Source organism: Rhincodon typus, chromosome 17 (genome assembly GCF_021869965.1).
Source record: "Rhincodon typus isolate 14 chromosome 17, sRhiTyp1.1, whole genome shotgun sequence".
NCBI classification, from domain to species: domain Eukaryota; kingdom Metazoa; phylum Chordata; class Chondrichthyes; order Orectolobiformes; family Rhincodontidae; genus Rhincodon; species Rhincodon typus.
The window spans coordinates 3770444-3797246 of NC_063348.1; the positions used below are offsets into that span (position 1 = coordinate 3770444).

At 42.1% G+C, this 26803-nt stretch overlaps 1 protein-coding gene across 4 annotated transcripts in view; it reads right to left on the minus strand.

Annotated features, from left to right (window-relative positions):
* The window catches only part of LOC109922981 (protein phosphatase 1 regulatory subunit 12A-like), a 163851-nt gene that overhangs the window by 84347 nt on the left and 52701 nt on the right, over nucleotides 1–26803 (minus strand). For all 4 annotated transcript variants that reach the window (XM_048607020.1, XM_048607023.1, XM_048607022.1 and 1 more), the window contains exons 2-3: nucleotides 9504–9634; nucleotides 6453–6571 (exon numbers count right to left, since the gene is read on the minus strand). In XM_048607020.1, the coding sequence (XP_048462977.1) occupies nucleotides 6453–6571; nucleotides 9504–9634 (250 nt within the window). The remainder of the gene's footprint in view (nucleotides 1–6452; nucleotides 6572–9503; nucleotides 9635–26803) is intronic.

Consider the following 26803-nt stretch of genomic DNA (forward strand, 5'->3'; position numbering starts at 1 on the left):
GCCCTGCATATACACATACACACATCTACATTAGCATCTGAACTGAATCAGCTGCTATTGAGGCAAGAAGCCTATTTATTTTTTCCTCCATTGCAAGACTTGAGATGGTGACAGTGATATAACAAAACTAATAATATTCTGGGTTTTATATAGGAGTGAATCAAATCTAAAACACCAAGTAATGTTGACTTTCTCTAGAGAGCAGTTGGGTCACACTACAATATTTATAGTTTTAGACAGCCCATTATCTAACGATTATGGTAACCATGAAATAAATACAAGTACAGCATTATGACTGAAATTCTAGTCCTGAAAAGGATTCACAAAACGTATTTATCTACTGAATTGAAGCAGCTTGAAAGTGAGTGCAGGTCTGGGGACACTTTTACAACTTGCTAGGGTAGTGTGCACAACATTTGGAAAGTCATAATCTAATCAAGCAGAGTCAGCATGGCTTCATGAAAGGGAAATAGGGTCTGATTAATTTAGATATTTGTGAGGAATTCTCGACCAGACTGGATAGAGGGGAAGGTGTTGATGTGTTGTATTTGAACATCAAGAAAGCATTCAACAAAGTGTTGGAGGCAGTTTATTGGCATGGTCAGAGAATTGGCTCATGGGCAGGAAACAGAGGGGAGGGGTAAGGGTTGGCAACCTGTAACAAGTGGGGTTCCACAGGGATCAGTACTGGGACCGTAACTGCTTAAAATATAGATTAATGACTTGGAGGAAGGAAGTTAATGTACTCTAGCTAAATTTGCAGTTTATACTAAAATAGGTGAAAAGGCAACAAAACAGAAGTTGCTGGAAAAGCTCAGCAGATCTAGCAGCATCTGTGAAGGAAAAAAACCTGAGTTAACGTTTCGGGTCACCTGAGGAAGGGTCACCGGACCCGAAACGTTAACTCGGGTTTGTTTCCTTCACAGACGCTGCCAGACCTGCTGGGCTTTTCCAGCAACTTTGTTTTGTTTCCTGATTTACAGCATCCGCAGTTCTTTCGTTTTTTAATTAGATGAAAAGGCAGGTTGTGAGAGGGATACAAACAGTTTACAGAGAGACGCTGAGAGGTTAAGTATGTGGGCAAAAAGTTGGCAAACGGAGTATGACATGGGAAAATGTGAAGTTGTTCATTTTGGAAGAGAGAATGAAAGAATATTATTTAAATGGAGAAAAACTGCAGAAAGTTGCAACACAAAGAGACTTGGGGGTAGTTGTGCACAGAACACAGAAAACTAGCACACAGGTGCAGCAGGTAATCAGGAAGGCTAATGGAATTTTTTTTGCCTTTATTTCAAGGGGGCTGGAATATAGAAGTAGGGAAGTCTTAGTGCAACTGTACAAGTTGTTGGTGGGACCACATCTCCAGTACTTTTGAAATTTTGAAGAACGTGTGGTGATGTCACTGAAACTTATAGGATTCTTAAAGGGCTTGTGGAGTAAATGCTGAGAGGATGTTTCCCCTCATGAGACATGTAGGACCAGAGTGCATTGTCTCAGAATAAAGGGGTGCCAATTTAAGACTGAAATGAACAGGAATTCCTTCTCTCAGAGGGTTGGAAGTCTTTGGAACTCCTTGCCATAGAGATCTGTGGGGACAGATTCCTTGTGTCTATTTAAGGCTGAGATAGATAGATTTTGGATCAGTCGGGGAATCAAGAGTTACAGGGAAAGGACAGGAAAGTACAGTGAGGATACCACTGGATGGTAGAGCAGTCTCGAGGCAGCTGAATGGCCTACTCCCATTCCTTTTTATTGTGGTCTTATTGTCTTATTACACCATCCCCCTTTTGACCACCACTTTCTCAGTTCAATCATGACCACTGCTCACTTCACTTGCTACATCCATGGGGCAGCACAGTGGCTCAGTGGTTAGCACTGCTGCCTCACAGCACCAGGGACCCAGGTTCAATTCCAGTCTCGGGCGACTATCTGTGTAGAGTTTGCACGCTCTCTCTGTGTCTGCAATGTGCAGGCTAGGTGGATTGGCCATGCTAAATTACCCATAGTGTTCAGGGATATGTAGGTTAAGTGCATTATCCATGGGAAATGCAGGCTTACAGGATAGGGTAGGGGGATGGGTCTGGGCGGGATGCTCTTCAGAGGGTGGATGTGGACTCATTGGGCCGAATGGCCTGATTCCACACTGTAGGGATTCTGTGGATCTCTCTTTTTGAACTACTGCTCAACCGTAAATCCTCGCCATTCCATTATTCCGGTTCACCCTCAACTTCCACTCCCTTGTCGCAGTCCCACAGACAAGCCCAGCAACGGCTCTCCGACTCAGCAACCTTTCAGTGCAATGAAAGAACTCAACATCAGGTAATGAAAGTCATTACTTGCCCAATGCTCTTTCATGCACTCTTGGTCTGTGTCTCAGGTGCCAGAATTTTTATATCTCCTAACTATTAATCTTTCTTTCCCTGGTGTCAGAAACAAAAAAGGGTTACATTTTCTAACTGTGAATGCGACCTAGAGGACAAAACTCTCTCTTTCAGAAGTTCAAAATTCTTTTCTTGAAAAACAAACTTGTGAACATAGGAACTGCAGTTTTGTTTCAACTTAATGTGATTCTAAAGATTATAGAACACAAAAGGTTTGTGATGAGAACATCCTATTCTCCATATTCTCCCTATGGAATGTGCGAACTGATGGTTCATACAGCGCCTCTGTGTAATTCTTCAACACAGAATGTAAACATTACCTAAAAAAGCTTTTTGATACGGTCTCCTAGTTTTCCTTCAAATAATTTTGAAGATGAACTCATCAGTAACCGTTAGCAAACTTAAGAAACATATCAGTAGATCAGCTGACTAAACAACACTGATGCAGACCAGGAGACAGTGGCTATGTTTGGTGCACTCAATGCCTATATTTAACCAGAAGTGTTCAATATCCAGCCAAAAAATATACGTTCTAGCTCAGGACTCTCGGAAAAACTGGGATCTTGAAACAAAAGAGATTGAAATAGGCAAAAATACGCTTTCATTGGGAAACTTGATATTATTGAGTATCAATTAGTTCTTCTGAACGTATTATGCCAATAATCTGGTTAAGTTTGCAACATTCCGTTGCATTCTGCATCCACAATGAACGGTGATTCCAATAAATTCCAGTGTTTTTTTTCAATGGGAGGAGAGACTGATGTGTTGTGGAAACAGGGATTTCTTCCTGTCAAGATAAATTTCATCAGGCCCTTGCCTCATTCACGATCATACACCATAAAGGACATGAAACCTACTTGGTGGAAATTGAGATGAAGGCCAGAATAATCAAGATTGTAATCCATCCAGCCAGGGTGTCAACTACATATCATTTGGATGCAAGTTGTATTCAGCTGATGGGTTTCAAGTGGGGATTTATTTAGGTACACATCTCTGTTGAGGGATTGTGTGGCGCAGTGGCAGTGTGAGCTAAGAGGCCCAGGTTCAAATCCCAGATTGCTCCAGAGGTTCGTTATCACATCACTGAACACGTTGATTAGAAAATATCCATACAAGTATTTCTGTAAATAAAATCTGGAGTAAAAATTAGATTCCAGTACTATATCCTTCACCATCTGGCTTTCTGAATTGGACGCAGAGAGATCACCTCTCACTGCTTCGTGCTCAATGATGCAATGGGTAGCTTTGCAATAAGATTGGTAAACAGAATACTCAGACATAAATTGTACATTTACTGTGGGGCTCAATGGGAAGTACACACCTACACCAATAATGTCTTTGATTTCAATGATTCTTAAGTAGCAAGTTCAAAGTAGCTCTATCAGAAAGAATAAACTTACTGTGTAGATCCTTAAAAGCAACAGTGATATTTGAAACTCTGCTTAGGAACAGAGAGAGTTGTGCAATTCATCCATGTACCAATCCTGAGAGGAGGCCTGCACAACAGCAAGTGCTACACCTTGGTTCTACATTGTTGTGGAAGTCACTGGCTAGCAGCAGATTCTCCATCACAAGTATTAAGCAATAATGCCGTTTCACATATACAAAAAACAACCACCACATGAGAACACAAAGGAATCAACAGCAACTGAAATATTTCCCACATTGAGTTTAATGAATGACCACTTAGATCACGGTCAAGAATTAGAACTGGACATATTGCCAACATGAAAGAAGAGTGCCCTTGCATCTTGTTATCCAGTCATTATGAACTCTTCATGTACCTGACAAAGAACTGACAAATGGCACATATTTCATCATGAACTCCATGTTGAAAGAGGAAAGAATTCATATCTGGATACTTAGGTAAACGTGCTTGTTCTCAATCTACCAGCAAGTTAAAGCAAAATAAATACAAAAAGTGCTGGAGAAACTCAGCCGGTCTGGCAGCATCTGTGGAAATAGAGTTCTTTTCTCTCTCCACAAATGCTGCCAAAGCTGCTGAATTTCTCCAGAATTTGCTGTGTTTGTTTCAGATTTCTAGCATCCACAGTAGTTTGCTTTAACTTAAGTGAAAGGAACTTTCAACTGCAACATGAAGGGAGTGTGATCTTTCCTTGAAGGCAGCATGGACATCTGGTCAGAGCAGTGTAACTGGCATGCTGTCTGCAACCATTCTGGGCTGCAAAATTTGTATTATCACTGGAAGATGAACAGCTCTCAAAGGGTACAAGTCTACTCTTCTATCCTTGCAATCCGTGAAATGGGTGGACCACATGCACTTGCTTTCGAGATATCAGAAACTGAGTGTCCACAACAGACCACTTAGTTCCATGAACAAGATTTATCTGTTGGTCAAATACATTTAGGTGGATAGCTGACGCTTATCCTTACTTCTCAACATTAGATTAGTTTACAACTGACTTGCAGCACAGCTTGTGGAACATCTGAAATTGATAATTTACTCCAAGCAAATGTTGTGTCAACAGTTTGAGCCCGAAAGTGAGAGGCACGTTCAATTGAAACACTCAAAATGTAATCAGACTGTTATCTGAGAAGGGAACATGTGCAGTGTTACAGAGAGAAAGCAGGAGAACGGCAACAAGTCTTCACTTGGAGAACCAGTGCAGACACAATGGGCTGAATGGCCTCGTTCTGCATTTTATCAATTCTGTGATTCTGACTGTTGAGTTGGAAAAATAGTGGTGACCTGCTTGGTAAAAGTGATGATCCATACTTAAGTCTCCAAACATACTTCCTACTGAGCAAAATGGTATAGCCCTTCAGAACTGCTGGAAGGATTGTTAATGAAAAATAATTAAGAGGGACAATCAGGGATTCCACAAAATCCTCAGGAAATAAGAACTGGCAAGAACATGTCAAGTTAGAGATCTGAATTTATAATATTAAGCAAGGGAGCTAAGTTTTAATAGTGGGCATTAATCGCAAAGGAGCAGTGATACAGGAGACATTCACACATTGAAGGCCATTGCAGAGCTGACACACTTACGGTTCAAATAAAATTTAGAATCATCAGAAATTAAAATAGTTAGATATTCTCAAGTCACTATGGCACCCACCAAAATATCTGATGGTATTTCACATTTGCTCACTGTATACAAAGCACTCCAAAAGAGTACAGACAGACTGAAGATTTAAGGAAATGCAAGCATAACTTTCTTTCATTCCCTTTGTATGTGGTTGCCCCTGAATCAGAAGCACCACCACAGAGAAACTGTGGGTTAACTTACCCAGAACAGGACTTACGGAAGACATTGTGTGAATTGTCGATGTGGTCAGGTGAGGGCTATCAAAGAAGTAAAGCTGTAGTCTTAAAACTGAAGAATTCGAAAGCAGTGATGATCTTGATTAATACCAGCTGACTGCTCACTCAAAACCTCAGTTGGTAGACACAATGATTAGCCGAATCATATAGACCAAAGAAGGTTCTGCTTTCAATCCTGAGATACCTAATATCGGCTACGTTAGTCACGGGGATGCTACCAAGCGCTCAGTAACCTTGCTTTGAGAAGGGAAAGCCTAGTTAACTGCAAGTTGGACGAGAACTGAATAAAACTCAGTGATGTCCTCTCACAATTGAAGTCCCATAAACACTCACTCGAGGCTTATACATGGAGAGTCGCCACTTGGTCAGGTTACTGAAGGACACTTGCCATCATGTAACCACATGCCAGCAAGGATCAATGCTGTTAAGAGGGAAGAGGAGAAAAATTTAATAAATAAATAAAGTAATGGCACCAGGTCAATGGGAAAGAAAGATGGCTATTAATTTTCCCTGTTTGAAATCAACCTCCTGGCAAGGTCAGTTTTCCTACTTCATGCACACAATCAACCCGTTATTTCTGAATGATCTCAATTGTTTGACATTCTCACTATAACACTACTGTAGTCTTCAGTCCAATTGTTCTGAAGAACTTAAGCAACTGAAAGAACCTTTTGCTGTCCAGTTGGGAATGTGCGGTTCCAAGTTTACACAGACATTCTTACATTCTTTAATTGTGAGGCAGATATCTTTCATTACAGAATTAACTGGTTAGTCAGAGCCCTTACCTTGCTTCTTAATGACTTCTTTCAGCAGTTTCTCCATAGCTTCACCCTGAGCAATGTCAACTGGCAGTTCCCCTTCACTGTTCACAGCTGCAACATTCGCCCGCTGTTTAATTAAGTACCTAAACAAAGAAAAAGCAGATACTTTTACTGGGGACCTGGACACTTTACAGTGTTTGTTTGAACTGAATTTTGGCCAAGTTCAGTTACATCACTAACTGATCACTGATCTACCATTCTGAACTCTTGCTTAAGCTGTTGTTACATGATTCTCAACTAATGGAAAGTTGAAATGTTTTAGTCAGGTCTTTCACTCATCAAAAGATGTGGTTGGCAAGAAATTTATATCACTTAATGCCAGTTCTGACAGTTCAGTTAGAGGGTCCCTAAAGCACACCCATCTCTTTACTGGGGTCCAGCTGGTTGGTGAATATTTAAAAGGGTTGTGACACTATCAGTTCCCTCTTTACTGGGTACAGTTCTTATACTTGACTGAGATTCCAACACTCATGGACCTTGCTATTCACATCAATGGTGATACAAAACATACAGCATACACAAGGGAAAAAAAAAAATCACAAAACTGAGCCTATCCGAACTTTCTTTCAAAATGTATTGATAAGCTGTCTGCTTCTGTTGAACACCAGCAGAAAGAGCACCAAACATGCTGCTGCTTGAGGTTTCCCTGTTCCAGTTTGACTCTGTTCTCGTGATGAATGCAGTACAATGCTACAGGGGACTGCATTCAAGGAATCAGGTCTGAAACAGTCCTTCTTCCCTTTGACGAACATCTATTCTATTAAGCAACAGGGAAGACGCCGCATGCAGCAGCATCACAGAGATTAGATGCACAACCAAAGACCACCCCATGTAATCGCATGGTAGTGTGGGAGTCCATTTCTGATATTCCCACTTTACGCTGCCTTATCAAGCAATGCCAGCTCAAAGCAGTGCTGAAAGCTGTAGATAACAAAGATAAGAGCAGAGTAACGTAAGTATTGAATGAGACTACACAAGTTTAAAACTAGCAAGCTTAAGTAAGATTTAATTTTAGAAGCATTTTCTCCCCTTCGTACATTATGGATTAAACAATATAGGGATACAAACTAAGGAACAATAAAGTTATGAATATGGGAGTTATGGTGGAAAACCAGCCCAATCCTTATGATCTCATTAACCCTCAGAAAATAAATTTGAACTTCTAGTTACTGTTTACACATCAGTTTAGATACTACCTTTTCATGTCTATATATTTTTGATTGTGAACTGAAATGGGAAAACGACAGTTTTAAAACCAAGAATGGATTTGTGAATGGAATGGCACATGACTGAAACTCATTGTGAGTCGAGTTTACACTGCTTTTTTTTTTAAAAGCAGTGGAGGAGGCTGTTTGCAGATAGGCAAAATTATGCCAGTGCTGTGGACAGCAAGTCTCATGTCGTTAGAATTAATTTGGTCTGACCATCTGTATCCTACTATATTCTAAATATTGCAATATTCCAAATACTTGTTCAGTGAGAGATCCTGGCATTGGAAATTAGTCACCTACACTAAGAAATACAGCAAAGGAAACTATAACTCTAACACTAGTGAACTGTTGTCATAGATTTATTACAGTTCAGAAAGAGACCAGTTTCTTCAACTAACATTGTAGCTAACATCCTCATCCTTCAAAGCACACCTCTCCACACTCTCAATGACACCTGCATCCTTCCTGAGGTGTGATGGCCAAAACTGAACGCACTATTTTATATTACATGATACGATTTAACATTATTTTGCTGCTTTTATATTCAATGCCTCTTTTTGTGAAGCACAAGATTCCTCATGCTTTGCTAACCGTTCCATCAAAGCACATTGGTATGGGGACTCAGATTTTATTTAGTCATTTAAGATTCCAAGAGGTGTATGTATAAACTGATTCCTAATAACATCTGGTAAAACCACAAGATCTACAAGTTGCTCAAGGAGAAGGGAAGATGAATAGCTAATTTTAATGTAGCTATTTTACATAGTGGGAGATGACTATCGGCATAAATGGTGGTGGAGAGTGGAGCGAATTGATGAGGGAGGTATTTGGCAGATAGTGACCAAATGGCATGAGAGATTTAATAGCAATGGGTACTGTGGTACATTTAGGGGACTGTAGATGGTTTACAATAGCCTCTTCACATTTTAGTGTTCCTGCGGTGGGAAGACAGGCGGAGTAATTCTCAATACTGTTGTTTCGAGGGTAACAAGTCAGCGAAACATTGCAAACTTCCTTGGTGTGCTCAAATTTGTGCCAAGTCAATGTGGTCTTGGCCACACTGATCTAACTTCTGCTCTGCTGCTTTTATAAATTATTCACTAGGTATTCCTGCTTGGAGCTGGAATCCATGATCAATAGTTTTAATTTACAGGAGCTGCACAAAAACATGAGTCTGAGACTCAGAGCAGCCCTAAGAGGTGACAGGTGGTAGTTATTAGCCATTTTACATTCAAAGTAGATCATCCAATATGCCTGGAGGAAGTGTTTTGAAATACAGACAAAATAATTCCTTAATAGGAGACAGTAGTTTTTAATACCAATTTCCATTCCTTTAGTTAAATTAAAAATTGCAATCAACATTCACTGTAAATTTCAAGATACTGGAACGGTCCAAATTGTTTTTACGGAGTATCTGGCTCTGGACAATTATGGAAAATAAATTCTCTACTTCAAGTCAATTAATTTCTCCCAAACATTCACATATAGTGCTTCTGGCTTTTAATTTTAACAGTATGAGTGAAGGAATATTAGATCATTTACAGCTTATATTATAAGTCTTTTGTCCCATTGCACTTTCGATGCAATTTCTTCTTTTGGAGTCGTCAGAACTTCGGAAGTTACTGGTTAACCATGTTTTAACCTTGGGACTACATGAGCCAAGTTTGAAAGGCAGGGGACAGAAGGTGAAATCAATACCTATCCTGAAAGTATGCTCAATGCCTTTCCCCCGCCTCAACCCCTATCCCAATGCTGCATCAGTGACAGCAAATTGGTTCCTTTGATTTGCTACATCCACACTCACTGTGTGATTTCCATGAAGCCACACGAGGCTGCAGCATGTAATGCTGTCCAACCTTCATTGTCAGGCTGATTAATGTTAGCTCCATGCTCCACCAGGAAAGTGACCATGTCTAGGTTTTCATCAATGCAGGCCTGTCAGAGAGAAGACAACAATCAGTGAACAGTCTCATGTTGCTGCTTCACTACAAGATACTCTCAACCACTGTTAAATGGAATCACAGGGCCAAGCTATTAAAAATTAATTACAAAAACATCTTCCGAAACCTGTTTTGAGCCACAGGATATGCGACCAGAAAACCAGAAAAAGGAAGTGTGCACAATATAGAAGGCTCGACACAAGTAGTAAGACTGAAAATGCTGGAAACAGTCGGCAGGTCAGGCAGCATCTGCAGAGCAAGAAATGAGGTTAATGTTTCCCCTCTCCTAATTTGTGTTTCTTTCCTGTTCTTCCACCAGTGTGTTGTCTTCACCCTTTCTGTGTGTGTTTCTCCACTTCCCAGTCCTTGTTGCTCTTAGGCTCCATTAGGGACGGCACAGAAGTCAGTGATTAGCACTGCTGCCTCACAGCGCCAGGAACCTGGGTTCGATTCCGGCGACTGTCTGTGTCTTCTCCCCGTGTCTGCATGGGTTTCCTCCGGGTGCTCTGGTTTCCTCCCACAGTCCAAAGATGCACAGGTTAGGTGGACTGGCCATGCTAAATTGTGCATGGTGTCCAGGGGTGTGTAGGCTAGGTGGTTTAGCCATGGGAAATGCAGGGTTACAGGGATAGGGTAGGGGGGTATGGGTGTGGGTCTTTTGGAGATTCGGTATTGACTTGATGGGCCGAACAGCCTGCTTCCGCACTGTAGGGACTCTATGATTCACTGAGCTTCCAGCCAGGAGATGTTCCCACTTCCCTCATTCTCACAACCTGCAATGGAGTGGTGAATTCCTAATAGTGGAGAGATCAGCAAGGCTGAGAGTGCAGTTTGGTTGTAACCCACAATAGCAACTCTCCTGTGCACAGGCGAACTGCACATATGAGTTTGCCATTCTCCCAACCAGCACCAAGTTGCCAGTAGCACTCGGGGGAGAAAATGTCCACCACAGTGCAAACACACTTGAGGACAGAACAGGCCCAAATCCCCATTTGTCGTTTAAATTTAGGTTGGAAGCGTTTAGGATTGAGGTGAGAGATAAGTACAGCTGGAATGTGTGGAGGTTTGAATAAACATTTTATACATGGTTTATAGTTTTACTGACAGTAGGAATATGGAACTGCTTGGGACAAGGCAATACATGATAAATCCTCCAGGAATTATATTCATACTGCTGTTCCTTCATTGTCTTTAAATCAGAATACGAGAGGGCGGCATTGTGGCTCAGTGGTTAGCACTGCTGTCTCACTGCCAGGGCCTCGGGTTCGATTTCATCCTCGGGTGACTGTGGGTGGAGTTTGCACGTTCTCCCCTTGTCTGCGGGGGTTTCCTCCGGGTGCACCAGTTTCCTCCCACGGTAACAAAGATGTGTAGGTTAGGTGGATTGGCAGTGGAAAATGCTGGGTTACAGGGATAGGATAGGGGGATGGATCTGGGTAGGATGCTTTTCAGAGGGTCGGTGTGGATTCGATGGGCCGAGTGGCCAAATTCCACATCGCAGGGATTCTATGATTCCATGAAAAGCCTGGAACTCCCATCTTAACAGGATTATGAGAGTGTACCTGCACCTGCCATGGATTGCAGCACTTCAAGAATGGAACTCACCACCATCTTCTGAACTGCAACAGCCAATAAATGCTGGCCCAGCCTCTCAGCCCATGAATGAATATATTTAAGAAATGAACCAAAGTTGACAACCTTAGTTGTGCTGGTCAGAGGCTGGGAAAATGAGGAAAGCAGGATAGCACCATTACCATTAGTAACGAGGAGCCTGTAAGTTCAAAGTGACAAGTGAGATGCTCTTCCATCATCCTTATGTACAAAGCTTTATCTAAAATAATGATAGATTTACCTTTAATGTATCAGGTCACAAGGTTTCTAATATAGTACAAACACACAAAGTGACTTTCTTACTCCTCAACTGCTAAAGGTGCTATGTTTCGCTGCAATAAAGCTTCACCTCATTTTCAGACACAAGTCGATAAAATTCACATACAATTCAGCATGGTAAAAAGGGGAAATCAAGGCTCTCTATGGCTTCTAGATTCAGCACTGCACTGTTGGCTATATGTTTTGAAAGGCATGTAAACAGTTAAGAAAGAAATCCAGTAAAAAACAAAGGATATGACTACATTGTGTGATGGGGAGGTTAGAAGGAATGAGGGAAAACAGGCTGTGGAGGAGAAAGGGAGGCCTGACTCACAGAAACTTCTTTTGAATCATAAAAACAAGAAGGAAGTTCATAAATTATAAGCAGTAACCAGGGCAATCAACAAAGCAAAACAACATAAATCCCCTTCTATCAGGAAGCTCCATCTGAACAGGATCCCCGAAATAGATACGCATCTGGAAAAATCTCAGTAATCACATTTCTTAAAGTGGCTGTGAGTGTGCCTTCATTTGTTCGCTTTTTGATGGGTGGTTTGGATGGTGGCAGGGGTAGAGGAAACGGTACCAGTGTCTTTACTGTGAGAGCAGCAACAGGATTACTGAACACTGTTCCCTGCACAGCCAGAGTGAGAACAAAAGGGGCACAGCCAAAAGGATTGCTGATAGTAAACTGGGAGAGAAGTAAATGGGTGCTAACGAGAAATGTGAGTATTTGTTAAAGGGTCTACTGTGCCATGAGCAACCCACAGAGATCAGGACCTGGGAATATGGAGGTAAGTAACAGAGCATGAACGAGAGCATTCATGCTCTGAAATAGTTAAACTCTGCATAAGAGGTGTTCCATAAAGTGGTCATCCAGTCTGCAAAGCAAGAATTTTGGCTTTATTATACAATTGAAGAGAAGGCTACCAGTAAGAGGAAGTCCTCCACCAAATCTCTCATGCAGCTAGGTTCTGCCTTCTGTACAGGAAGGCAGACAGGACAATCATCATACCCCCAAAATAGAGATGCATCTTCCTAGTTCACCAGTCTGTCCACATTCTCCTCAAATTCACATCTCTCTTCGATCTTTGCTCAATTTCCAAGTTTTGGTGTCATCTGCCAACTCTGAAATCATGCCCTCTATATAGCCAAGGCCAGCTCACTGCCACACATCAAGAAATGAGCCCAATGCTGACCCTTGAGGACAACGCTGTCTATTTCCAAATCCAAAGCTCAAAACCAACCATTAAACACTACTTGCTATTTACGGTCTCTCAGCTCAGTTTCTAGATTTTCACTACTGTTCACTTTAATGCTTTCAACAAGTCTACTACGTGATACTTAGTCAAAGATCTTTTGAAAGTCCATATGTACAATGTCAATTGAAAAGCTGTCATGGTGCGGTGATAGTGCTCCTACGTCTGGGTCAGATGGTCCAGGTTCATGCCCTGGAGGTGTGTCACAACAACATGTATAAAGAGGTTGATTAAAAATATGTTCTTTATACATAACATCAACTACACAACTGTTGTACTTTAATCAACGAATACAAACTTGGGGGCATCAACACCAGAAGGAACGATAAATAGAGAGAATAAATATTTTTAGGGATTTTCAAGGCAGAGAGCAAGGGGCAACACAGCAATTTCAGACAGTAAGTGGTGACTGAATTGTCAGTCTGTGTAAGTGGCAAACAAATGGGGAATCCTGAATCACAATGTACGGAGCATCACAGGTGACTGCAGAAGATCATTCATTTGAGATGGAATGAGTCCACAGAGACACTTAAGGGCACAGACACCAAGTGGGGCTTAGGGAAAGACATAGATAATTGTTGTACTAATGAAGGTTGAAGTTGGGATTAACTGAGCATTGTGAAAGATGTAGGTGGTAAGAGGAATGTGATAGTTCATCCTCAAAACAACGAGAGCGTGGACCAAAAGGCCAGCATTGATTGGAAGGACAGGACACAGGCACAAGTTTCAAAACAGGATGTCAGGTGGGCTTGTGCCTTACATTATCCCTTAATGTAATCCCTACTTTGGATGATGCAGCCATGGGTAGAACTTGACAGGTCCACAAACAGTGTAGGCATGGAGATATAAGTATGAAGGGAATGAGCTGGGAGGGAGGATTTGAGAATCAAGTTCAGTAGAAGGATTGCACTTAAGTAGAGGAGGAGACTAATGTATGGAAACGCAATGTGGATTCCTACACCCAGAATATTATTTCATTGTGGAGCTGGAAGGACTGAGCAAGTCAGGCAGGCATCAAAAGGAGCTCGATGATACCACCCGCAAACTGGAGGAGCAGCACCTCATATTCCGCCTTGGGAGCCTACAGCCCAATGGTCTGAAAATAGAATTCACCAATTTTAAAATCTCTCCATCCCCGGCATCATCCCACGTCCAACCCTCCCTTTCATCCCCGCCTCCTTGCCCTGACACAACCTGTCCATCTCCTTCCCCACCTATCTGCCCCACCCTTCTCACTGCCCAGTCTCCACTACCCCCTACCTGCATCCACCTATCACCATCCCACCTACCTTACCCCAGACCACCTCCCTCTATTTATTTCCGAACTCCCTTCCCCCTCCCCAGTCCTGATGAAGGGTGTAAACCTGAAAGGTCAACGTTCCTGCTCCTCTGATGCTGCCTGAGCTGCTGTGTTCCTCCAGCTCCACACGGTATTGACTCGGACTCCAGCATCAGCAGATCTGGCTGATGCTGATGTTATTTCCTTTATACCTGCATCACACTAAAAAGTTAGTTTGAAATGATTCTTGAAAAAAAAACTTCACCCAATACAGCTGACACAGTAAATGACTGGTCTAATTTACCAGCTAATTCAGCAGAGGAAAAAGCTATAGTAGACTACAGAACACCTTTGAATATTCAACAGAACAGGACAAACTTGATGAGACAAATGATCCTTCCTCATTTTGGTCTTCACTATTCCATCATCCGTACAATACAAACACTTGCTCGAGAAAAGGCAGAGGTGATGAAATGAGACAAAAATGATGGCATGCTGCCATTTTTCTCCATTACCCACACTGCAGCGGTGGATTTCCCCAGTGCCCAAGTACAATTCGTGCCCAACAAAGCAGGCAGGGCATATTAAAACTGAAAAGGCCAATCACAGAGACTGAGTTAACCTTGAGGGGATTGATTTACAGTGCCCAATAGCATTGTGTGTGTGTTTAGTCAGAGAAAGACCATGCCGTTTTATTCCTGACCTTTTGGTCACTGCAAGTGCTACAATGGAGCAGCATAGAGACTCCATTCTCTCTGCTGCTAGAATCGCCAGAAGTTAAAACTCCACCAAAAGCAAAACTTAAAAACACTGACATGACACTCATCCAGGAAAAGTTTGGTGAATTATATATTTATCAAATGAACAAAATTTCAAATTGATCCCGGAGTAGGCTTCACATTTGAAAGCCTCTTTGCATCCCAGAATCTTGCATATATTAGTATCTCGAAAGAGGTAGATGTCATCCAGTCATTTCATATGTTGACACAAGCAAAGGTACTGATATGTGTTTTACCTCCAGCAGAACATTTCTGTCCGACTTGACAATGCTGAAGTTTTCCCTTATAACGCAAGAACAAAACATGAATAATGTGGTATTGAAAGATCCAAAAGATTTATTACACTTGCTAATATACACAAGTATGACAGTCACAGGCACATGCATGTCTGGGCTAGTAGCCTGCTATTCAGTTATAAAGGAAAGAGGCTAGGACACAAATCAAGGGCCTGGCACTGCTCTTGGGCTTGACCCATAGCTCCACTCTCTGACATAAACACAGTGACCTCACCACCCAAACTTGACCATCCACCCCAAATGAGCACAGCATCCTTGGTCTGACTACAGGGTCTTCTCTAGAACCCTACTGGGCCCTAAAGTACACCATTGAGTGTGGCCTCAAGAAAGAGCAGAAATCTTCCTTCACAGTGTCATGCTTCACGTGACTGCATTTAAGATGGAGTCTGAAACCTTTACTCCCTCAGGTCACATGCTATGATGATGTCATGAACATGTCAAGCACGGTAAAGAGACGTACTGACCATGAGACATGACTCAATTGACACCCATAATGAAACCCTCTAAGCCCATGATCGCCATTGACTTTAATATATTGGACCTGTTGACCAACAAGACAAAGAAATTTATCGCCATAGGAACAGATAAACTAAGAGACAGAAAATGTCAAACTCCTTAAAAAAAAAACTGAAAGAACTGCAAAAGCTGGAAATTCGTAAAAAAAAACAAAAATTGCTGAAAAACTCAGCAGATCTGGCAGCATTTGTGGAGAGAAATTAGTGTTAACATTTTGGCTCCAGTGACCCTTCTTCAGGAGGTTCTCTCTACACAGTTGCTGCCAGAGGTGCTGAGTTTTTGCTTTTATTTCAAAATCCTTAATGCCCAATGTAAATAAAAGCACTTCTATATAGAATTTGTTCTTCAGATTAAAATTTAGAAATTTATATAAATCAATTAAAGGAAAGATTATTCAATCTCTAACACTGGGTGACAGCCTTATCTACCTTGACCTTGTGATCTACAGCTCTGGGATAAATTAACACCCCTGTTCTAAGGGTGAAAGTCAGATACTCTCTCACTGCACACAGTACATCAACGGAACGTGGCAACAGAGAAAGTCTTGGCCATACCATCATTGAGGGAGGGAATGGAACACTTCAATACATATACCTTTAGAGCAGTCGACAAGAGCTGTAAAACATTAATAACTAAAACAGCACACATTTGTTATATATAGTACAGAGGGGTCGTGGGATCTAGCATTTTTCCCACAAGTGCCCTCTGGCCCATTAAATCAAGAACAACAAATGCTTTTGGCAAGGTTTCCATCAGTCACTGGCGCAGCAAGAAAATCCTTTTGCTCACTTGTTCTGACATCATTAAACTACATTATCTTCAATGCTGAGGCACCCACTTCTCATCAAGCTACTTGTCCCCCATAGGTTGTCAGCGACTGCAATATTCTGCTTTCTTGACAACCAAAAGGACAGGACAGTATCAAATTTCCAGAGTTAACTGTAACCTTACAGCCCTGGATTCTTCTGAACCAGCGAAGGAGGAAAAAAACCTTGAAAGAAATACAAGCTTGGGAGCAGCTGAGTTAAATGCTTTGGGGGATACTGCTACCTTAAAAGGCATGCAAATTGTTCTCGTAAATAGCTCCCGCTTCCCCCCCCCAACCTCCAACTCTTGAAAGATTATAAAGCAAAACAAGTTTCAAGACTCTACAAGGTTGTTCCAGTAGAAAATAACATTTCTCTTTTGTATTTATGAGGGAATACTTCATCAATTCTTTCCTAATGACACTCCTTCTGTCACTCCACTCCTCTAGCCTGTGCTGTGCCAGCATCAGTAGTCAATCTCACAGTAAGTCAATGCAATGCAAATAGAACAGAATGAGCACAAAATCTAGGCAATGCAGGAGCTTTAAACAAAGCGAGAGAAAGGAGACTGGGAGGGGGGAGGGGAACATGAACATGTTCAATCTGTCACCATGGCTTCTGTTCAAATTGGCAAATCAACGTAAAAGTGCTCATCATTGGGAGCTCTGCTTCTGCTCACTCCAATTCAGAAGATAGAAAATGGAACAGAACTCTCTCGAGTGCGCAGTAAATGATTTTGAACTTGACGTGACCTGTGTAGCTCAACACTGGTCTCCAATGTAGGCCCCAAGCAGGCAAGAGCCCACCTCCATAAAAAAACTCAACCAATAGGAAAGAAGCTAAGTCCTTTTAGCTGACGGCTGCAGTGACTTGGAAAGTGTTCACATCAGACTGGAAAGGAATGCATTGCAGGGAAAATTAGATATTGTGCACCAGCTGGGATACAAACACTGCCAACCAGCATAACCCTCCTTCATCATTTTCAGCCAATCACCTCCAGGAAATACCTAAACACATATACAGCCTCTCTCAACCCCCTCGCCTGCTGTTTTTTTTCTCCACATTAAACACAGATTCCTAAAAGCCCCACTCCCACTCCCCACTCCTCTTCATGCTTCAGTCAGTGCACCACACACTTGCTCAGCAACGCCTTCTTGCTCTGTTCCACATGGGCCACTCAGCTATTGCTCCACACTTTACCCTCTTTCTCCTGTGGTCCACCTGTCATTCCTCCTTCATTTGCACCAACCTCTCCAACTCGCCAATTATTCACATCCAACTTGGCCAACGTACCCCCAAGTCCCCCGACCATGCTCTCCAGCAATCACTAAGCCCAGTAACTTCACAATATTCTGCCTGCTCAGAAAGCTGCCAAAATCGAGTCTGCAATAAGTGACCAATGACCGGACTCTAACTGGTAGAGCATCATAATCCCAGGCGTTCACTGTTAATTGACTGACTTAACTCTCTTTGAATTGAGGCGTCAAAAATCTAACAGACCATGTCGGCTTTTAAACCCATCGCAGCTAATGTCAAAAGTAAAACTGAAGTTATTCAAAATGGGACAAAATGGACTGAGCCATCTACAGAAATTTTGGAAGAAGCGAACATGAATCCTTGGAAAATATTGAAACCTTTCTGAAGTGGGATTTATACACAACATATGCCACACCCACTTTAACAATTAAGAAACTTCACTAAACTGTATGGACATGCTACCGGTGACTCAAGGTGTGCCCTACGTTAACCCAGAGTGAAACACAAGTAAACAAACGTACTGGATGCACTTGTGATTTTTTTGAAGTATATATGGACCAGTATGTCTCATTCACTGGTTCATTTTTCTTCTGCTCATTGGTCTTTTTCAATCATAAAGCATTCCTGGCATCAAAATGAGGACAGCTCAGAAATGTAGCTCACTGTTGTTGAGAGTTTCATAGAATCATAACATAGAATTCCCACTGTGTGAAAACAGGCCATTCAGCCCAACAAGTCCACACCGAGACTCACCCTCTCACCTATCCTTATATCCCCACATTTCCCATGGCTAATTGACCTAACTTACAGATCTCTGGATACTGAGGTAATTTAGCATGGCCAATCCACCTGACCTGCACGTCTTTGGATTATGGGAGGAAACCGGAGCACCCAGAGGAATCCCACGCAGACACTGGGAGAATGTGCAAACTCCACACAGACTGTCACCAGAGGGTGGAATCGAACCTGGATATTTGGTGCTGTGAGGCAGCTGTGCTAACCACTGAGCCACCATGCCACCCCGTTATCACTGAGAACAATCAACAAATGAGAATTGTAATTACAATCAATATCCTGAACTGGTGCCATGAGCTCATTCTTTTATAAAAAAAATCTAATTCATGAGAAATTAAATAAGACAACTCTCAATCTGGAAAGGAAGAATAATTAGTTTGTTCACATTCCTAACTACTCAGGATATGGCACTAAAGCTCCTTCTTTCTACAACCTTAACAGTCCCATTGCCCTGCCCAATAGAAAGGTAGAAACATAGACGATAGGAGCCGGAGGCGGCCATTCGACCCATCGAGCCTGCTCCGCCATTCATCACTATATGGCTGATCGTCCAACTCAATAGCCTAATCCTGCTTTCTCCCCATAACCTTTGATCCCATTTGTCCCAAGTGCTATATCAAGTTGCCTCTTGAATACCCCAACTTGATTCCCTCTTGATTCACAGCCTAATACCAGAGATGTCTGCTCTGCTTTCAGAGTCAAACATAAATCTCATCCCTCCACTCAAGTCTGATTCCCTCAAATGCACTATCAAACCCTCTTTAGTACTGGAAGCTAGACCTATGGCTGAACACAGCAACTATTTAGGTCTGAGTTAGGGTGCAAAGGCTTCACTAGCTAATCCTTACTGAGTAGAGTGCTAGACCCAAAACAATGAAAGACAATACTGGATGTTGGAAATCTCAAATCCAGATTAATTTAAAATAAAAAATGCCTGTCACTCAGCATTTTGGAAAGAAGGTGGCGGTTAAGTGGGTTGGTCTCATTCAAGTTGCATAGTTGTTTGCTCTTTCCACAATGCTAAAACAGATCCTGAATTTTCCGTTTGTACTACCCACACTGATAATCCAGGACAGATTACTTTGCGTACGTTGTAAAGGAAGCAATTGTAAAAAATGACTGGATGGCTGTTTAGCTGTTGCCCGCAGAAAACTGTGCTGTCCATTGTAACATCCTGCATTCCCACTGTTCAAATAGCTCAGACACAGGAAAGCAATAATGACCAAGGTCAAAGTGCTCAATGTTCGAGACTAGGTCAAGAATTTGGGAACGTTCCAAGAGCTGAATTTATTGTCTCTGTTTGCCAGATACACCATAAAAGAGACAGCATTCTTCCTCTACAGTGGGGCCAACTGCTGTCATACAAAAATCTGAAACTGCATGGACAGGGAGATTCATTTAAGTTCAAAACACAGAGCAAATTTCTCTGAATATTTAGCTTCTATTGACTGCAAGTTGCTGCTAGTTACAGAACTGATTTAGAAGGTTACTAACCTCCCTGCTTTTGTGACAAATCAAACCTTACACTTAATTTTGCCTTGATTACTAATTTTGTAACATTTTCACGCAGTCAGGGACAACTAAAGCCTTTTTAATTATGTGTCTGAAACAAAATGTTGAAACAAGAGCTTGATGACGTGTGTTGAGGCATTGAAATAGAATCATACAGGATGGAAGCAGATGCTTTCGGCCCAACTCGTCCGCACTGACTAGATATCCCAATCTGATCTAGTCTCATTTGCCAGCATTTGGCCTTTCTTTTTAATATACCCATCCACGCGCCTTTTAAAATGTTATAATTGTACCCACTTCCACCGGCACCCTCTGGGTGAAAACGTTGCTCCTCGGGTCCTTTTTTCAAAACAAAGGGAAGGAAAATCAGGAAGACCTCCAGTGTCACTGGACTAAGTGGGTTGGATTCTCAACTTGAAAGCTGGGCATGAAACTGGAATTATGCTCCATCTGTCCACATTAGAAACAGTAGCAAATAGTTAGATTGACAAGCTCAGTTTCAGGCAACCATCGTTGAAATATCTTTATTTACACCTCACCAGAGACAGCAGCTAAAGGAGACAGTGTGACACTTTGCTCAGATGTTGCAACACACTACACCACCTCCCTGCTTAAAAAAAACACATATACTCAAACGTAAAATACGTTCACGTACACAAGATTCCAGAAAACAATATGAATAAACCAACATCAATTAAATCCAAAATTCAACAGGTTGGGTTGCATATTTGATTTTACTATATTTACAGTTAAAACATGCAACTCAGGCAAGATTGGTCATATAAAAAAAGATTCTTACTTCCAGTGTGTACACAACCAAAATATCATGACTGGATGCCATGTAATGAAAATAACAGCTTATTATTTGTTCCTTTCCAGATACATCCAATTAAACCATCTGGCTTCTTTCTATCCCTGCCTGGATGTGTCCTTCCATTTCTGCTAGACTGGACATGTTCTTTCAATATCTCTGTCTATATCTAACATGAACTTTGATGGCAAACTCCAGTTAATAGCAAGGACTGCGATATTGATTGATCTGTTTTAATTAAAAGACCCTGACTCACTTTGTACTTTGGTAGGAGTTTGGACTCAGGTTTATCACGCTCTTCCTTTGTGAGGTTTCGTCTTTCAAGCAAAGTATCTACATGACACTGACAATCTCTCTAATCCTTACTAAATACATGAATGCATGTAGGCTCTATCCAGCAAATCCAATTAAACACTTTTCCTTATCTCCCTGATGTTTCACCATGACCTTCTGACTAGCATTGGACTTTCTATGTTTCATGTCTTGTATAGGAAATTCATCTTCACTTTGCCTTGTTCTTCCTTTCCTCTTACGTTGCTGTGGATGTGAGGTTTATGCAAACTAAACCTTGTTGTAGTTATCGCTAACTAGCAAGGTGAGAAAACTGTTGTACACTATGTTGTAATTCCTTACGGTCAGATAAAATTGACAAGGTAGTGTTGAAGAGAAGCACAGAAATTACAATACGGATTGTCAGGTAGCAAATTCTTCTGCTGAGAAACACTCACATTCTGTACACTTCTTTCTGCAACACCATTCATTGCTGGGTCATACTAGAGTGTGCAAATCTTTCAAACATTCATCATGAGCAGCTCTGTAAATTGTACCAACTTTTCAAAAACACAATAGTTTTGGGACTTGTGGCAATGGGCATATACCTCTATAATAAGTCACTTGCTACAGCTGTCACCCAAAAGTAAATATCTTAGCCTTCCACTTCAAAGAAATCGATACGTACTCATCCCAATCATTTTCTTGTGTTGGGTTAGGGAATGAAAGGAACTTGTTTTGAATCATCTCTCAATCTGAGACGCACTTCACAACTTTTCATTATTGCTATCTACCTTTGCATACCAAAAGTAGTTTTTGCTACTGCTTTCAGGAGAAAATCTCAGCGTACTTTTGATGATGTTTCTCTCACAATCGCTCTCTCCACCTTGACAGAATAAAGTCTCAAACACCAACATTTAGTCCAGTTCTAGGTTTGAAATATTTCTGCAATTGCTCGTCGTCACATGCTTTTCGACATTAGGTCATTCATGATATAACTGAGCACTTCACTGAGCTTCACTTGCTAATGAGTTTCTTCATTAATTTCTCTAGCAGAAACTAGCATGTCATTTGTGCATGTAACGTAATTCACAGGCTGCTCAGTGGTTAGAAATGAATCAGTCTTCATGGGATATCACAAAAGGCCAAATTTGCATGATCTGTTAATAAGATCTTTAATATCATACTGATGGAACATCCAAACTGATACTCGTTTCAACATCCTTGCTGTCGCTAGTAATGACAACCTTTTCCTTGAAACGTACATGCGATATCCCACTGTAATCCTTGTCCCAGAGTCATTTGTTTACTGTAACCCGATGCTCCAGTATCATATACACACTGTAACTCACGTTTAACGTGACTCAGTAATACTGTAATCAACTGTCCCAGTGATACATTGTTACAGGCGTACACACACACACACACACAGTTCAATTGACATGGTTACTGGGTAACTATACCTGGCAATTCCACACACTCTGACACTGTGGCTGGGACTCATTCACACGGTAATCCACACTTTCTCATTCAGTAATATACATTGTGAATGTGTTGCCAGGACAGTGTAACAAACACTGTTTCAGTTAGGTTCTCCATACTGTCCGAACGACACACTTACATTGTGATCCACATTGTGGCACTCTCTCTTTCTCCCCCACTGTCCCGTTTGTATTGTCACACTGGGACCATGAGTGTCCTTAGAACCAGCTATAAAACTGTACACAGTTGGTGAGAGAAGATGCAGCCAGCTGTACACAACAAGACATATCAATCTGCCTGTACATGGACCTGAAGGGATCCCCAGTGGGAGCTGATAGATAATGGAAGGCAGCCCCAGTTCAAACTAGTCGTTTTCGTCAACTCTTTGAACTCTGTCCCAGAATTAATGTTTATTGGAGCAAAACCAAGTTTAAAAAAAATGCGCCAGATCCAGACTCAGACGGAGCAAATTATCTAGAGTTTGGGATAGCAACGGAAAGCACTGACTCACTAAGTGAAATGTATTGTTGTACATATGGTTGACTCCAACGTCATGCGTTTTAGCTTTGGTCTATGCCATGTTACCTCACCTCAGCCAGAGAGAGGTCTGTCTGTTAGAAATCCTGCCAATGCTTCAATGTTAAGAATGGCAGCTTGGGTGAGGTATCAGAAGAGAACACCCATTGAGATGAATCAAACAGCAGTAAGGACCCACCAGGAGAGGAGGGAAGAAAACTGTAAACTCAACATCCTGCTCGGAGCTGGAGTATTAGCCGTAATGTCTCAACTCTCTACTGGTTGTGCAAATGCAGATAATACTTTGATGGAGTTACACAATTACGTTCACATTTAAAAGCATTCAATAGCTATTTCATTCTGAGACAGTGGAGTTGTTGGTTGGTTCATCAAGCTGACTGGTTTTCATGCCAACATTTTGTCTCCCTTCGATGTGACATCATCAATGCTGTGTAGCCTCCATTGAAGCGATGTTGTTCTGTCTCACTCTGAACATATATGGTCTGGTCTGTCATGGTGGGCAGTCTTTTTTTCGGTTTTGTACCATAGTGGTATGTAGATGGGGTCTATTTCAACACGTTTGTTAATTGCATTGGTGGTTGAAACCAGGCCTCCAGGAGATCTAAATAAAGACCAAAAGAACTGTGCGATGCTATAAATCAGGGACAAAAACAAAGTTACTGGAAAAGCTCAGCAGGTCAGGCAGCATCTGTGAAGGAAAAAACAGAGTTAACGTTTCAGGTCCGGTGACCCTTCCTCAGAGCATTAACTCTGTTTTTTCCTTCACAGATGCTGCCAGACCTGCTGAGCTTTTCCAGCAACTTAGTTTATCCTCCAGGAATTCTCGTGCTTGTCCTTGTCTCGCTTGTCCTAGACTACTGCAACTTTGTCCCAGTTAAACTAATGTCCTTCTATGTCGGAGTGTATTGAAACAAGGGAGAGTTGGTCGTGCCGTTTCGCTGCGAGTTGGTGTTTGTGTATCCTGGTGGCGAGTTTCCTGCCCGTCTGTCCTACGAAGTGTTTCTCACAGTTGCTGCATGGTATTTTGTATATCACGTTTGTCCTGCTCATTGTGGGTATGGGGTCTTTTGTCTTTGAGAGTGACTGGCAAAGTGTTGGTTTGTCTGCTATCCTTATTCCAAGAGGTCGTAGGAGCCTTGTAGTCAGTTCTGATGTATTTTTAACATAGGATAGGGTGGCCAGTGTGTTGGGGGCATACAGTGTCTTCTTAGTGTTGTTTGTTTGCCAAGCATCAGCGGACAAAGCTGTTAGGATAACCATTATTTGCAAAGACTCTGTATAGGTGCTCCTCTTCGTTTATGCACAGTTCCGGAGTGTTGCAGCCAGTTATCGCTCATTTAAACAGAGTCTTGACACAGCTCAGTTTGTGGACGCTGGGTTGGTTACTGTTATAATTCGGGATTTGGTCTGTGTGTGTAGTCTTTCTGTATACGCTGGTAAGGAATTCTCTATTGTTCGTTCGTTCCACCATTACATCTAGAAATTGGAGTTGATTGTTGTTCTCTTCTTCCCTGGTGAACTTGATCCCGGTGAATATGCTGTTAACACACTCCGACATAGAAGGACATCAATTTAACTGGGACAAATTTACAGTACGAGGACAAGCAAGACAAAGACAAGCATGAGAATTCCTGGAGGCCTGGTTTTCAATCACCGATACAATTAACAAACATGTTGAAATGGACCCCATCTACATACCATTATGGTACAAAACCAGAAGCAAGACTGCCCACCATGACAGACCGGACCATTTAAATTCAGAGCAGGACAGAACAACAGTGCTTCAACAAAGGCTCCACAGCATTGACAATGTCACCAAGAAGGGAGACAAAATGTTTGCATGAAAACCAGTCAGCTCAGCCACCCAACCAACAACTCCAACCGCAATCCGAGCTACAGATCTTCACTAAAACATTAGAGACCATCGTAACTCAATGTACATCTTCGATACAAAAACAGAAGTTGCTGGAAAAGCTCAGCAGGCTTGGCAGCATCTCTGTGAAGGAAAAATCAGAGTTAACGTTCTGAGGGTCACCAGACCCAAAACGTTAACTGATCTTTTTTCTTCACAGATGCTGCCAGACCTGCTGAGCTTTTCCAGCAACTTCTGTTTTTGTTCCTGATTTACAGTATCCCACAGTTCTTTTGTTTTTTACACATCTTTGATACATGGGACCGTGAATAGGAAGAATTTAGAGGGATATGGGCCAAATGCTGGAAAACGGGACTAGATCAGTTTGGGATAAAAGCTGAAAGAACAGCAGATGCTGTAAATCAGAGAGAAAAAAACAGAAGTTGCTGGAAAAGCTCAGTAGGTCTGGCAGCATCTGTGAAGAGAAATCAGAGTTATGTGATTCTTCCTCAGAACTGATGGTAGCTTGGGAAATGTTGGTTTATACACGGAAGATTGGGTATGGGGGAGAGGGGTAAGGAATAAACAATAGTTGGGGATAGAGCCAAAAAGAGAGAGAAGAGCAATCAGACGGACAAACACACCTTCTCGGTGAAGCAGCGCTTTGCCTGCACTTCATACAAACTAGTCTACTGCATTTGCTGCTCACAATGTAGTCTCCTCTACATTGGGGAAAAAAAGGTGTAGGCTGGGTGACCGCTTCACAGAACACTTCACAAAAAGACCGAGCTTCCAGTTGCCTGGCACTTCAAACACACTACTTGTTCTCTGGCCGACATCTCTGACTTGGGCTTGCTGAAGTTCCAGCGAAGCTCAACACAAGCTGGAAGAACACTTCATTTTCCGCTTGGGGGCCCTGCATCCCTCTGGACTCAACGTCGACTACAATAACTTTAGGGCCTAAACTCTCCAATGTCCTTACTCCAACCCCCACAAACCAGGCCTTGTTATCACAGTTTGCCATTACATATTACCTATTGTAAGCCACTGACAGTTCCCATTAAGAGCTATTCACCCTCCCAGCCAGATTATTATCAACTCCTTTGTCTGTCCAACTGTTCTTCTCTCTTTGGACTCTATCCCCATCGATCATTCACCCTTTACCCCCTCCCTCCGCCCTATATTCTGGGCATAAACCAACATAATCCCGGAGTAGCTTGGAAAATAAGGACTGCGGATGTTGGCAGGCGGAGACAATACACTGCGGAGATGGAGAAGCACAGCAGGTCAGACAGCGTCGGAGGAACAGGAAGGTTGACGTTTCAGGTCTGGACTCTCCATCGGGGCCATCAGTCCCGAGGAAATGTCACTGAACCCGAAACATTAACTCAGATTTCTCTCTATAGATGCTACCAGACCGGCTGAGCTTTGCCAGCAACTTCTGTTTATGCCTTAGTTTGGGATATCTAGTCAGTGTGGATAAAATGGACCAAAGGGTCTGTTTGTGTGCTGTATGACTCAATGACCAATTTCCTTCCAGCTAACAGGCTTCTGGTAGAGCAGAACTTTCCCATCATTTCCCTCACTGAATTCGCCTGAATCATCGGAGACAGATCAACTCTTTTCCAATAGTACAGAGGAAACTGAAACATTACACTTTCGAGGCACGCTGCACAGTGCCAGAAAAGTATCAGCTCTGGAAAAGGCTGTTTGTTTTCTGGGAATGTTCTGGAAGGTGTTGCCAGAGCTGTCAGCCATATGAAAGAGGCCAGTTTGTGCTCCATAATAACTGGGTGATGTTTAGGAGGGATGTTGATGCAAACCAGAATCATGAGGGGCTGCGG